Source organism: Aspergillus chevalieri, chromosome 1, assembly GCF_016861735.1.
Source record: "Aspergillus chevalieri M1 DNA, chromosome 1, nearly complete sequence".
In the NCBI taxonomy this organism is placed as follows: Eukaryota; Fungi; Ascomycota; class Eurotiomycetes; order Eurotiales; family Aspergillaceae; genus Aspergillus; species Aspergillus chevalieri.
Genome location: NC_057362.1, coordinates 3575317 through 3589690, shown reverse-complemented (window position 1 = coordinate 3589690; position 14374 = coordinate 3575317). Strand labels below are relative to the sequence as shown.

Genomic DNA, 14374 nt, shown 5'->3' with positions numbered 1-14374 from the left:
TTACACTTCAATCTCAGTCAATGTGAAGCTAATATGAAGGTGATACAGACACACCCCTCTCGCTACAGGCACACCGCCTAGCCGTTTTTAGTAAATTGTGGGGTCTTGTCATGTGATATTTCTGTAGCATATTTGAACTGAGATTTATCATTACTATCGTGATTGACTATACATAACATTTAAAGACCTAAAAGCCATCATTACCCCCTTCCTGAATACACCTCGAATCAATAATAATGGTAGTTTTCGTCACCCCTGCCAACACATCTAATTCTCCAACCACTCTGCGAGGTTCTAACCGGTACAGCAGCCAATATGTCAGGTGATGAACTGCGTACGCCATCCAGCATGGCACTTCCTGACACTGGCGACATAGGTAGCGTACTTTGATTTGGCCATCCCCTTCATGGCGCTTGAAACTCTTGGTTGTTAGGGCATAGCCATGCCGCTTTGTGAACTCATTGATGGCATCAGCTGGCGGTGGAGGTAAGGACTAGGGAATATGGTGGGCAAGGATCCTCATCATCATTCAAGTACTCAGCCAGGAGTGCTTGGAGTGGCTGTTGATGGGTAGTATTTACCATATTGAACTCACTGGCATGCAGCCGTGGGTAGCCAAGAAGGGCAGATGTGATGTCTTTGTTATGATGATACCCTAATCGTTTTACCGTAATCTTATCAACGCATGATGTGACCCACAATTTACTAAAAACAGCTAGACGGTGTACCGGTAGCCAATAGGGTGTGCCTGTATCACCTCTCTTTACATATCATTGTTTGCCATTTGATGATGTTTTTGTCAGTAAAGTCGCCGAGCTGAGTCGCACTTCCAAATATTAGAGAAAATATTTTCCTTCTATACATTTGATAGGGCATAAAGACCAAATGTTTTATTAAAAAAAGAATGCAATTCTAATAATCTAGATTTTCATATTTGTAGATTAGTAAAATACTAGTCAATTTAATTTACATTCAAAAGATGAGAAGTTGCTTAATTCTTATTATCTATTTAAGCCATCAATTGAAATTATATTCTCAAATTAAGTGGTGGCTTCTGGCGCCGTTTTATTTGAGGCTCATTTTAAGCACGGAGCAGACTAGAAACAGATTCAAGTAGCACATTATTGTCGTATTCTATTAATTATTATAGTCCTAAGGAGTGAGTACATACTCCACAGTGCAGTGGTACAAATAGGGTCTGACGTCATATCCTAAGCGCTTTCATGAGATCAGATAATTTCACGTAACATTAATATCTGTCAGGAGAAAAAAAACACAAAATGCTTAGAATTTCTACTTTTTTCTCTTGCTCTCCGCGATCTAATGAAGAGCAACGATGTGGACTAGAGTAAAAAAGAAAAAACTCATTGCGATCTCGATCTCCACATCGATCAGACGGTCTCAAGAACCTGTTCCTTGAACTCCCTCTCAACCTTCTGGCCCTTGTCATCAGTCGTAGATTCCCCGTGGAGGTTCAGCAAGGCACCAAGATCAAACTTCGGGGACTTGAGGAGCTTGACCTTGCGGATATGGACCTATAGATATGTTAATATAAGCATAATAATAAGAAGCTAAACTGTGAATAACGCACGTTTTGCAAGGGATAGATTCCCTGAGTCGCCTTTTCAATCTCGCGCCCAATGACCTCAGGGATGAGCTTCGTTGTGAGCTGAGAGAGCGAGCAGCCAACCGCTTCACGTTGCATGATGTCGGTCATCTTCTTTCGGATGGCGCGGATCTGCGAAGATCGGGCGTATGTGGTCTTCTTAATTTGGTTTGGACGTCTCTTCGTAAACGCGATGGCGAACAGGCGGACGAGATAGTCATCGGTAGTCTTAACAGTAACGTTCGCCTCGATGAGAGTCTGCCACTTGCGCACAAGCGACCGCAGTTTGTCGGTAGTGAAGTCCATGCCGTGGAAGTTGGTCAGGCAGTTCTTTCCTTGAACCTCATCCACGCGAAGCTTGACCTTGCGGAAAGCGTGGTCTTCGTCGTTCTGAAGATCAGCAAGCGACACCTCGAAAATCCGGCCCTTCAGAGAATCGTTGGCGTTCTTCAGACCGGTCGTACGGTTGACGAGGGTCTTGCCCACGCTGCAATTCGTCATCTATTAGCCAAATCCGGGTTGTAACAGCTCCAGTACGAGGGAGTCAGAACGTACTCGCGAGTCTGGAAAGTGGAAGGCGCCTGTTCTTTATTAATATATGATTGCCTTTAGTTCCACGAAGGAAGCCCATACCTTCACAGAATATTCATCCTTACGGGTGAAAGGGTCAACAGTCCTCTTCTTGATGCCCTTCTTGCCCTTAGACAAGCGCTTGTTCCTGCATAAGGTCAATACTTGCAACACTCCTGTGATCCGATATATGCGCTCGACATTGTAGAATCATCATCGACGTTTGAGACTTACTTTCCAACAGCCATGACTGCGACTACGGTCTATCTTGCAATGCTTGAAGACAGACAACTTTTAGCGCACCACGCGGTTTCGAGTCGAGTAAAGTTCCTGCTGGGCCGACAGGTAGAGTGCTGGAAACTAAATCCCACAGAAAATTTCGGCTAAGCGAGTGTTGGCCCTACCTCTTTCTTACATAATCCCCTCTGCTTTTTTGGTTGTCACGTGTGTATCCACCGCCTTCGCTTAGGCCCACCACTGACCGGTAGATAGGGTCGCCGACCAATCCAGACTTGATATGTTGTAGAGTATGGAGTATGGAGCATCATCACTTGAGAGCCCTACTCTGTACTACTCCGTCGTCTGTACGAAATTCAGCTCTAGATTATTACAGGACGCCCTATACTGATTTCTTTTTCTTTTAATACAGGCCATTTTGTCCACTCCTATGCAATAACCTACCTCAATAGCATTCTCTGTACTGAAGATATGACTGATAATCCACTTCTGTTATATCTTACGGTGAAGTGGATATTGAATATTGCTATGTACGGGGCTCTTTTCACTCCGTACACCGTACTATTACGGAGGTCATACCACTACGTACGGTCTATGTACTTCAATAACGAAGTCAAAGTATTCTGTGATATCTCGGCATATTGATGCATTCGAAGATTCAGTTATTTTCGCTTCTTAAATAACATTTGGAGCCATATTTAAAGAAATATGTAGTGCAAAATCCCTACTCATAATTTATGTCTATAGGGCCCACCTCCCAAGCTTACTTAATCTCATACCTTTTCGTACACCTTCCTGCTTCTACGGAAGTGTCCAATCATTATCTACGCCTGTCGCCCAATTTTTCATCCATAACCGAAACCATGGTATGTTTCTTCAAAACCCATTAAGCCTGAATCATTCTTATAGAGTTGTTTCATTACAGGGCAAGCGGAAGAAGTCGAGCAGACAACCACAGGGACCAAAGAAGGTGATTAGTGCCAAATGGATCTATAATGAGTCCTACTGATAGCGACATCAGAGAGAGCCGTTACCTTCAACGTTTGCATGCTTGTTTTGCAATCACGAGAACTCCATTGTTGTTAAACTTGACAAGAAATTGGGCCTGGGGAATTTGTCTTGCAAGGTGTGCGGGCAAAGATTCCAGACGGGTATCAACTGTAAGGCATGTCACCTACTTGACGGCCAGGACTGACCGTATGTACCGCAGATCTTTCCGCCGCCGTTGATGTATATTCTGACTGGGTGGATGCTTGTGACGCCGTGGCCAAAGACGCCGCTAACAAGTATGAAGAACGTGACGCTCGTGGCATGCGTTTAAACGAGTATCCTGTTTCTTACGAGTCACGGGAGACTGGAGCAGTAATTGGTGAGAGCAGGAAAAGTGACGCCGATGATTTCTAATATTGTGTTGGTTATGGAGAATGGCGCATAGGGCAAAATTCTGCTTTTGTTTAACTTTAGGGTACTCCTTGATTTGATTTGGTGTTATGATAGAAATCAAATAGTCTTAATAACCATGAAGAAAACTGAATTATGCGAATGAAAGAGAAAACATAAACCCATGTTGCTAAAGAATGAGCCAATCTCCACTACTAACAAGACCAACCCTATTGCATAGGCCAGGTTATATAGTCTGATAGTGAAAGCGAAACCCCGATGTTGATTACAAAGTGTAGTATCGGTCACCGAAATCACCCAAACCTGGAATTATGTACCTGTGAAAAGAAAAGTTAGAACCATCATAGAATCATGAATTTCTTTGGCAGAAGCAAAGGCAAGAAAAGAAAAAAAAGGGGGAAGAGGACGGAGGAAGGACTTACTTCTTCTCATCCAAGCCTTGGTCAATGAATGCAGTCACTACCCTAAGTTTAGGAAAACGCTCTGCAAAATCCGCAACCCCGGACGGACTTGCAATGAGGTTGAGGAAAAGGATATGATCTTCTGGCACACCCCTCGCCTTCAGAACTTCAACAGCGAGAGTAGCGGAACCTCCTGTGACGCATTAGAACCGTGAGTATTGTATCGAAAGCCAAACCAACTATGTGGCGTTGGAACTATACCTGTTGCAAACATTGGATCAAGGAGCAGAACCCATCGATTAGCAATATCAGCGGGAAGTTTGTCATAGAAAAGTTTCGGTTTGCACGTCTCTTCGTCCCGCTGGATCAAAATCTTCCCAATTCGAACCGATCGACAACAGTCTCTCAATCCTTGCTCCATCGCCTCCCCTGCTCTCATAATGGATACCCCACATATTTTCCCCTCAAATTTGACTCCGAGATAGGCGCGGCCGACTGGGGTTGTCACTGAGTGCTCCACAACAGGCAGATGGTTTAAGCCTTCTTCTACCAGTAGCCGAATAATTCTGTTTGAATAGAAGATGAAATCTGCACGCCCGGTTCCTTTATCTCGAATCATCCTGTTATAAGAGTCAACATATTGAGCAGCCAATAGCAGACAGTTAAAGAAAATCAAAACCATCAATCTAAATATTAGAACTTACGTTAGAAGGGCAATCAACTGGGGAGTTTGGGGCAATACATGAACGTTTTCGTATGATAAGCTCTTTGAAACTGTTGCTGTTGGTTTCTCACCATCAGGTCTGTAAATTGGACCTACACCTTGAGCAGGAGAAGGAACAGGTTCAGACTCAATGTCGTCCATTTTTCAACAGTAGTTTGTAGAACAGCAGAAGGATTTGACACCAGGAAAGGTTGCAAATTTGAATTCCCCAATCAATTAGCAAAGGCAGCAAATATATAGGGTTAGTACACAAGATACTGTCGTGTATTGATTTTGCTCTTATCTGGGCGTTGAAAAGATAGACGATCAGGCATCAAGTGGGGCAGCGTGCTCTGTACTATGTGAACAAGAAATAGTACCGGATACTTCATAATACATTCATACTGCCACACAATATAGTTTACAGCCACTAGTGATATTATTCAACAATGGTCATTCAAATTGATGATAATTTGCAGCAACAGTAGCAGCTACATACAGTTGTTGTATGTCACTGACCTTGCATGACTAATATTCTGCCCGTAATAGCACTGCTCCGGAGAGTCTGACCGCCTCGTACGCCGCTTTTTAATCTGGTTCCTACAAGTATACTGTGTAGATAAGCTATTCATTTATAGTTCATCTAAGTTGGTGCGCAGGACTTCTAATTTCGGTACTTTAAATATATCTGTGCAATGATAACGGCATATCTAAGATGGGCATTGCCTTCGCTCTAGATTAGCAACATCAAGTGCCCAATAATCACCATGATTTCCGGCTAACCAATGACCTCATGTGGGCAAAGTTTCGTGGTTTGGTAAAATTTGGCTCCAAAAGGATCCATCTACGTTTCCAGGCCTTCTCAGTTTTGTCTTACTTTGGACGCGATGCACGGCACGCAGCGGAGAAGCCATAAGCACAAGACTTATGGTAGATCTTCCAGGACCCAGCGGTCCACTTACGCCTCGTTCGAGGAGTCGGAATTTCACGCCAACTCTCACGACCGGCAAGGAATTTCGGACACTTCCCCCACATCAGAGTCACCTGACCTGCAACAACCCAGGAAGACTGAGGCCAGAGAGACCAGAGAGACAGAAATTCAGAAAACTCGAGCTTCTGGCAAACCGGACGGCGATCTTTCTGGAAACCCATCTTTTCCAGACGAATCCACTTACCGTTTCCAATCTTCCATCAAAGACGAACTAGGCGCTATCAAAAGAAAACGCCACAGATTTTCACCTGAGTTCCAGGGAATCGACGCCTGTGGAATTAGCGTCTCTAATGACGATTTTAGTGACATGCATGCCAAGAGCGAAACTACTTTCACAAAGCCTGATAACATCAACCGTCTTAATCAGGGTGAAAAGTGGGACGGAACCAATGCGGCCCCGGATTTCTCACTACAGTCTCAACCAAATATGAAAAGCGGCTATGGAGAAATTACCCACCCTCGGAAGAAGCTAGTGGATTTGCTGGATTCAGTCCACCCACCAGCTGAAGGGCCGCCTGCGTCCCTTATCAGTGACAGAGAGTCGAATAGTGTCGCTTGTACTTCGCAGTCTACTCTCACCAGGCAGCGTGACATTACGCCCCAACGCGTCGAGGATCCTGCTACTGTACCGTCGTCGGGCTTGCGAGGTTTCCCGGTTACATATGCGCGCCAACGATCTTTTCTAAATGAAGCATATGTGTCAAGTGGCATTGAAGATAAAGAGGCAAATACCAATTCGAAAAATCAACTTCTTGAGGCTAAAAAAGCCTCGTGCTTCGACTTGGATGCCGATGATGACACTAGTGTTGGCTCCGGCCCAATTCGAAGTATCCATGAGCTAAGACAAGCGGGTGATAATTCGCGCTTTCGAAGCGCAGTTGACTGTATGTTTGAAGATATTGCAAATGGTGATAACACGAACTCTACACGATGCAATGGTCTTGTACAGCTCAGTTCGAAACTCTTGGACCGTCAATTTATCAATCGGTTCTCTGAATGTGGATTTGCAGAAAGGCTTGTGGAGTACATGCAATACGTCAAGGATGACCTCGACATAATCTCTGCTTCGTTTGCACTTTGTTCCATTGAGTTATTGTTTTCGAGTGGCACGTTCCCCCAAACGCATCTGGCCAGTCTTTGGCACAGCCTTCTGGTTCTCTCTCCGAGGTTGATTGATGTGGAAGATGACATCCTGCTTATGAGTAAGGCACGGGGCTCTGGGGTGTCGAAAGCAGTACAAAAGTCCATACAGGAAACTCTGCTGATGTTGTCCAATCGGCTGCTACCAATGTTGAGTCCTCGCTCCCTAGCACTTCAATGTATCCGGTCTGTTCTTTCAAGTCTCCAACAGCACAACAACACCATTGAGGCGATGCCTACCGCAGTTCTGGATCGGTTCGTTTGTTTATTGATATCGATACATCATAGTAACATGGACTCGCCATTATCACCGGAGGATTGTCCAATGGTAATTACTATTTTGTCAATATTGGAAACATACACACTTCTTTTGGGTCCTTTGCCTGTCGACCAGCAGAGCGCGTTGAAATCACTTACGCAGCTCTCCTATTTCCTTCAGCCGAAGGGATTCGGACATTCCAACGATCGCACCCAACAAATACATGTCCACTATATTCGCCTCATATTGAATCTCACCAATAACGAGCCCTCTTTTTGCAATGCTTTTGTTACGCCTGGTCTTGTCGAGGGTCTGGTCAGCATCATAACCTCAGGATTCAATATGTCGCCTGAAGGAGGCCCAGTCGAAGAGAGTAATACATTGAACAGGATAATACTAGCTCTTGGGACTCTTATTAATCTGACAGAGAAAAGCGATATGGCAAAAGCTATGTTTCTCATTGCGGAAGATCGTTCTACATCATTTCTTCATTCGCTCGTTCAGAAGTTTTCGGCTATTATCAACCTAATGACCGAGGTATGGCAACCCGAGCCTCCCGCAAACCTCTATTCTATCGTTGCGCCTCCGTGCACGTACCCTGTTTTTGTTATTTATCTCTTTTGTCCTTTTAGAGTCGTCTGCTGGAAAACTGATAATGACAACAGACCCACCCTGTCAATGATTCGCACTATAATGTCGTTGTTGGTTACTTGTCTATCCTCTTGGTCACGCTTTGTTTAAACCTCGAGGCATTATCGCAAGTAAAGGAATTGCTTGGTAGGGAGGGTTTGGACATATTATTGTCTACTGCTGACGAGTTCCAAAAATACCATGAGAAAGTCGAAGAAGATTTACAAGCACGAGGTAGTGCATATTCTAGTTTCACGGCCCAGTTACAAAGTATCATATGTCAGGTCCGCCAGTCAGAGCGCTTTTTGTGATATTTGCTTTCACGGTATTTAAAATCCATTTAGAAAACATGGTGTTATGTCTCCATTTCCATTTCCATTTCCATTTTATTTTATTCTTTATAAAAAAATAAAATAATTATTATAATCACAATGAACTTATGTTGAGTGCAGGTGTTTATTCTACTACGTCGTACTACGGAGTACGTAGACCATTGCATCAGTTTGGTTTGTTTGCCTCTGAAAGGTTACTGAAGCCTCCATACATCGTACTCAAGGTCCAACTACTACAACGATTTGCCACCTTCGAACCAACTTATGATCAAAGCATATCTCAAGAATGCACAACTGTGACTAATTCTGTTAATGCTATCAATTTATCTGCAACTGCTCATGCCCCTTGGACAGTGACTTTCTTCTCTTCTGTGGCCTGGACACTAGTTACATTTAACTGAAGCAAAACTATATTATCTTGTTCCATCAATAAATCATTATTCTGAGAAGTGGCAAGATGCCCACCGCGCCTAAGCAACGGAAGATAGCTATTGTTGGCAGTCGATCTGTTGGTATGACATTGAACTCACCCTGGGCACATTGTTTCGGCTTGTTGGCCTTATTGATCTGTTTACTTATCACTGATACATTGCACTAGGTAAATCTTCTCTCACAGTTCGCTTTGTCGAGCATCATTTTGTAGAAAGCTACTATCCGACGATTGAGAACACATTCAGCCGGATCATTAAATACAATGGACAAGATTTCGCAACCGAAATTGTCGACACAGCTGGTCAAGTAAGGGCACACCTGAGGGAATTGCGATCGGGAAACAAAAAAAAAAGAAGAAAAAGAAGAAGCTAACTCTGCAATAGGATGAATACAGCATCCTAAATTCCAAGCATTTCATTGGAATTCATGGATACATTATTGCCTATTCAGTGGCTTCACGTCAATCTTTCGATATGGTCCGTGTCATTCGGGACAAGATACTGAACCATCTTGTGAGTACTATGCCACAGCGTTCTTTGAGTCTTCCTCACTTGGATACTGAGACACTTTTTTTCAGGGAGCAGACTATGTACCTCTAGTGATTGTTGGGAACAAAAGTGACCTTAAGCCCGAACAGCGTCAGGTCTCTTTGGATGAGGGCCGGCAATTAGGGGAAGAATTCCATTGCGCGTTTACTGAAGCTAGCGCTCGTCTTGGCTATAACGTCGACAAGACCTTCGACCTGATTATTGGTGAGATTGAAAAATCTCAGAACCCGTCGCAACCTGCAGGCGCCAACAAATGCACTGTTATGTGACCGATTTCAAAAGGTCAAAAGCACTTCGCGGTCCGGTAACATCATGGGGTATGATCTCGAAAGTTGATATCTATTATGCGTTCAGACTTCATACATGGTATAGTCTATAGCTATGAGCTAACTACACGGGCTATCATAGTTCAATGTCTTGCCACAGATGCCTCAACCAGAAAGGATCCCCGTTGTGTCTCTGGGCTGTATTCTTTCTTGTCTACCCTGAGCTATGACTGGCTTCACACCTTGAAGGTAGCCCCCTTCGAGTCAGACATATTGTGAGCATATGAATTCTTTCGCCAAATATAATTAATGACAGTTTGTGTGAGGTTATCCCATGCTATACCAACATGAAGCTCTGCATCAGTCGATTTAAGGATGCCGATCAAGCTTGACTAGAAACCCAGTTGGGATTCAGAACTCCTTAATACTATATTTTTGGCGTGGTAGAATGATTTTATCTTGTCTTTATGGAACCTAGAAGAAGAAGAAGAAGAAGAAGAAGAAGAAGAAGAAGAAGAAGAGGGAGTGATTATCTTATAGATATTTATTGAAGTACCCCTGTAGTCTAGCCCCTCATTTAGAGCTGTCTGCGCTAACGAAGTTCCCGACTATTACCCCTCCATAGTTATCTCAAATCAGTAATCCCCTTTGGCCTTTTTTTTCCCCCCTACCGCCTTCGCCCCTCCCAACATTCAACACAACTGTGTGACGGTGTTTTTCACACAGCATATTTCTATCTTCTCCTTCTCATTTCGCCACTATGCTTGACATTGCAGACTTCATCACCGAACGTGGTGGAAATCCCAATAAAATCAAAGAGAGTCAGCGGAAACGGTTCGCTCCGGAGAGTGCAGTAGACGAAGTTATCGCTTTATATGAGGAAGCGCGCAGAGGTATTATTGGGTTAGTGCAAATAAGAAGAGCAGAGTATACTGACATTTGTCTCATTCAGCACGATATGAGGTGGGGCAAATTGGCTCCCAACTCAATGGTATCCTCAAACAAATCGGAATGAAAAAGAAGGTTAGAAAACAGTCACCTTTCCCTTAAACGACGGGGAAAGAGGCTAATTGGGTCGGTTGGAGTAGAACAAGGAAGATGCGAACGATCTGATTGAGCAAAAGACCAACTTGGAGAAAACGAAGAAAGAGGCCGAGGAACTTGCTGTTGAAAAAGAAAGCCAGAGAGACCGGAAGATCCGGACTATTGGTAACTACGTCCATGAATCTGTTCCTGTGAGCAACAACGAGGTGTGTCCCCTATGCATGTTTTAGTATCACGCGATCCTTATGCTAAAATACGAGTGCTAGGATGACAACGTTGTGGCCAAGGAGTGGTCGCCTGAAGGTGTGGCCGTAGAGAAGCGCGATTGCCTCTCTCATCATGAAGTCCTCACCCGCTTAGATGGGTACGATCCAGACCGCGGTGTCAAAATCGTTGGCCACCGTGGCTATTGCTTGACTGGCTATGGCCTCTTTCTGAATCTCGCCCTCATAAACTACGGCCTGGAATTTCTTTGGTCAAAGGGTTACAAGCCTAACCAGCCGCCTCAATTCATGCTCAGGGACCTAATGGCGAAGACTGCCCAGTTAGAGCAATTTGACGAGGAACTATACAAAGTCACTGAGAGCGAGGACAAGTCAACCGACAAGTATCTCATCGCAACTTCTGAGCAGCCGTTGTCAGCATTACATGATGGAGAGTGGCTTCAGGACAAAGATCTTCCGATTAAGTGAGCTAGACTGGAATCATGCGAGTTTATGAGCTAACCTTTTGCAGGTATGCTGGCTACAGTACATGCTACCGGAAAGAAGCAGGTGCTCATGGCAAAGATGCCTGGGGAATTTTCCGTGTGCATCAATTTGAGAAGGTGAGATCAGTCTTCTGTTTATCTATGCAGTCAAGTCTCACCTAGCCTAGATTGAGCAATTCGTTTTGACCAAACCCGAGAATTCATGGAAAGCTTTCGACGAGATGATGGCTATCTCAGAAGAGTTTTACCAGTCCTTAGGACTTCCTTACCAAATTGTCTCCATTGTATCTGGAGCTCTCAACAACGCGGCATCTAAGAAATATGATCTAGAGGCTTGGTTTCCTTTCCAAGGCGAGTATAAGGAACTGGTTTCTTGCTCCAACTGCACCGATTATCAAGCAAGGGCTTTGGAGATTCGCTATGGCACCAAGAAAGCCACCGATGTGAGAAAGTCCTATGTGCATGCTCTAAACGCCACGTTATGTGCCACCGAGCGTACGCTTTGCTGTGTTCTCGAGAACTATCAGAAGGAGGATGTATGTACAAAGCCAAAATATTATTCCTCTGAACAATGCTGACAGGAGATTAGGGATTTGTGGTCCCAGAACCTCTGAGGAAATATATTCCCGGAGCTCCCGAATTTCTACCTTTCACTAAAGAGCTTCCCAAGGATACTACTTCACACAAGGTCAAGGGGAAGCAGGCATCGAAAGCTTCAGGCAGCGCAGAGCAGACCACGAAGAAAATGCAAAATCTTCAGGTTTAAGCGCCATATGTGAATTGTTTTCCATGTACATTGTTTGGTGATGTGGGTGATCGTTGTCACAGCATGTACATATTCCTATCTTTTATGCTTTATCTTGCTAGGGACAAAAAAAAAATAGGTGGCTTAATGACCCTATGTCTGATTTACAAGATCTGAAGTACTAACGCCGCTAATTTACTGGTGGTAAATACGTACGGAGTAGTAGACTAGTTCTGCAGGTGATATGCATTAGTAGTAGTAGTAGTAGTAGTAGTAGTAGTAGTAGTAGTAGTAGTAGTAGTAGTAGTAGTATTTGCCCCTCCGAGGGGCTTAACAGAAGAGAAAGTAAAAAGTAAAAAAAAAAAAAACCACTAACGCTTCCGGACCCCACTAACAAGATCCCGTTCGTGGATTAATGTTCTGAGTCACTAATATTTAATGGTACGTACTTAGGTCCGATTTCCGGAGCGAATCTTGGTACATTGTGAAATTCGACGTCCTTGAACATTCAGTCTTCTCATCCCTTTCCACGCTCCACCCAGTTCATACAAGAGAGCAACGACAATCTGGCCATGGCAGCTCAAGACGAATTGGCTCTCAATGCTTCACAGAACGTGAACATTACCAACTCTCCATCAACCTCATTCCAAACCCCGCCGTCTAGTCATGGAGCGTCTGCCTTAACAGCCCGCACGATTATCCCTCTGGCCAACGCAAAACACTTGAAACCATTTGCCACAGAAGACATCAAGGTTTTGCTTTTGGAAAATGTCAATCAGACTGGGCGAGACATTCTTACGAAGCAAGGATATCAAGTAGAAGCTCTCAAGTCATCGCTTCCGGAGGATCAACTCATTGAGAAAATTCGGTGCGACTCCATTCCTTTTCTCAAACTATATTCACCAATACATGGTGGTAGCAGGATATGAAGCTGACTTTGTGTTTTTGAAAAGCGATGTACATGTAATCGGCATTCGGTCAAAGACGAAGCTCACGGCTCGTGTGCTAAAGGAAGCCCGTAATCTCATTGTTGTGGGATGCTTTTGTATTGGTACAAATCAGGTCGACCTTCAGTATGCAGCGGAACATGGTATTGCTGTTTTCAATTCTCCGTTCAGCAATTCTCGCAGCGTTGCAGAATTGGTCATAGCGGAGATAATTGCTCTCGCTCGACAGCTTGGCGATCGTTCCAATGAGATGCACAGTGGTACTTGGAATAAAGTCAGTAACAAATGCTGGGAAATCCGGGGGAAAACTCTAGGTAAGCCCCCCACTAGCCTCTTTATAGCAACAATGACTCACACAGGAAGGAATAATTGGCTACGGTCACATCGGCGCCCAGTTATCAGTCCTGGCAGAGGCAATGGGCATGTCTGTTGTCTTCTACGATGTTGTGAACTTGATGGCATTGGGTACAGCTCGCCAGGTGCCGACTTTGGATGCTCTTCTCGCCGAGTCAGACTTTGTGACGTGCCATGTACCTGAGCTTCCTGAGACGAAGAACATGATTGGGTCGCAACAATTTGAGCAGATGAAGAATGGGAGCTATCTCATCAATGCCAGCCGGGGTACTGTTGTTGATATTCCCGCATTGATTCACGCCATGCGTTCTGGAAAAGTCGCCGGTGCTGCCCTTGACGTATATCCAAACGAACCTGCTGGAAATGGTGATTATTTCAACGATGAGCTCAATACCTGGGGAGCAGACCTACGGGCCCTTAGGAATTTGATCTTGACCCCTCATATTGGAGGAAGCACCGAGGAAGCACAAAGTGCGATCGGTATCGAAGTTGGACAGGCTTTGGTACGATATGTCAACGAGGGAACAACTTTGGGCGCTGTCAATGTACCTGAAGTGGCTCTCCGATCGCTCACCATGGATGAGCCTAACCATGCCCGAGTAAGTAGAGTTCACCGTCCGTGTTCTACTTGGACTAATAGTTGTATAGGTGATCTACATTCATCACAACATTCCAGGAGTTCTGCGAAAAGGTATGCCCTTGTGTGTGGTTCTTAAACCAGGACTTGGCTGACACCATTTACACAGTGAACGAAATCCTTGGCGACCATAATGTTGATAAACAAATGACTGACAGCAGAGGTGATGTATGTATCCTTTGCTTACTTATTGAGATGAACTTGATGATAACCGTTGATCCTAGGTGGCCTATCTAATGGCCGATATAAGTAGCGTCGACGCCACCACAATCAAGGATCTTTATGAGCGACTTGAAGGCCTCTCATGTATGGTTATCCCTGTTTATCGTTTGTATCAATGCATGCTAACCATTTACCCTTCTAGCTCGAATCATGACGAGAGTCTTGTATTGAGCTTGTAGTGGAAGCAGCCAGCCCTCGCA

The 14374-nt window shown here is 44.4% G+C and overlaps 7 protein-coding genes across 7 annotated transcripts; 5 read left to right on the top strand and 2 right to left on the bottom strand.

Annotated features, from left to right (window-relative positions):
• Positions 1-1391: 1391 nt before the first annotated feature.
• rps1 (40S ribosomal protein eS1) lies at positions 1392-2424 on the bottom strand (the record flags this gene model as incomplete). The annotated part of the gene is made up of 5 exons (XM_043275785.1): positions 1392-1535; positions 1592-2093; positions 2162-2187; positions 2240-2324; positions 2411-2424. 5 exons carry the CDS (start codon positions 2422-2424, stop codon positions 1392-1394), a joined length of 771 nt encoding a protein of 256 aa, XP_043132358.1.
• A 726-nt stretch (positions 2425-3150) lies between these two features.
• Positions 3151-3817, top strand: ACHE_11237A (transcription elongation factor 1 family protein; the record flags this gene model as incomplete). Its single annotated transcript, XM_043275784.1, has 4 exons — positions 3151-3279; positions 3339-3383; positions 3435-3573; positions 3624-3817. The coding sequence occupies 4 exons, from the start codon at positions 3151-3153 to the stop codon at positions 3815-3817; spliced, it is 507 nt and encodes a 168-aa protein (XP_043132357.1).
• A 262-nt stretch (positions 3818-4079) lies between these two features.
• On the bottom strand, positions 4080-5080 carry FUR1 (uracil phosphoribosyltransferase; the record flags this gene model as incomplete). Its single annotated transcript, XM_043275783.1, has 4 exons — positions 4080-4131; positions 4237-4408; positions 4477-4835; positions 4920-5080. 4 exons carry the CDS (start codon positions 5078-5080, stop codon positions 4080-4082), a joined length of 744 nt encoding a protein of 247 aa, XP_043132356.1.
• Positions 5081-5805: 725 nt separating this feature from the next.
• On the top strand, positions 5806-8249 carry ACHE_11235A (WAPL family protein; the record flags this gene model as incomplete). The annotated part of the gene is made up of 2 exons (XM_043275782.1): positions 5806-7845; positions 7974-8249. The coding sequence occupies 2 exons, from the start codon at positions 5806-5808 to the stop codon at positions 8247-8249; spliced, it is 2316 nt and encodes a 771-aa protein (XP_043132355.1).
• Positions 8250-8727: 478 nt separating this feature from the next.
• On the top strand, positions 8728-9519 carry rhbA (Rheb family small GTPase rhbA; the record flags this gene model as incomplete). Its single annotated transcript, XM_043275781.1, has 4 exons — positions 8728-8782; positions 8869-9008; positions 9086-9214; positions 9280-9519. 4 exons carry the CDS (start codon positions 8728-8730, stop codon positions 9517-9519), a joined length of 564 nt encoding a protein of 187 aa, XP_043132354.1.
• Positions 9520-10276: 757 nt separating this feature from the next.
• SES1 (serine--tRNA ligase SES1) lies at positions 10277-12035 on the top strand (the record flags this gene model as incomplete). The annotated part of the gene is made up of 7 exons (XM_043275780.1): positions 10277-10409; positions 10469-10539; positions 10605-10766; positions 10827-11248; positions 11296-11386; positions 11437-11805; positions 11859-12035. 7 exons carry the CDS (start codon positions 10277-10279, stop codon positions 12033-12035), a joined length of 1425 nt encoding a protein of 474 aa, XP_043132353.1.
• Positions 12036-12586: 551 nt separating this feature from the next.
• Positions 12587-14345, top strand: SER3 (D-3-phosphoglycerate dehydrogenase; the record flags this gene model as incomplete). Its single annotated transcript, XM_043275779.1, has 7 exons — positions 12587-12882; positions 12968-13275; positions 13325-13914; positions 13964-14006; positions 14062-14120; positions 14177-14258; positions 14317-14345. The coding sequence occupies 7 exons, from the start codon at positions 12587-12589 to the stop codon at positions 14343-14345; spliced, it is 1407 nt and encodes a 468-aa protein (XP_043132352.1).
• Positions 14346-14374: the final 29 nt, after the last annotated feature.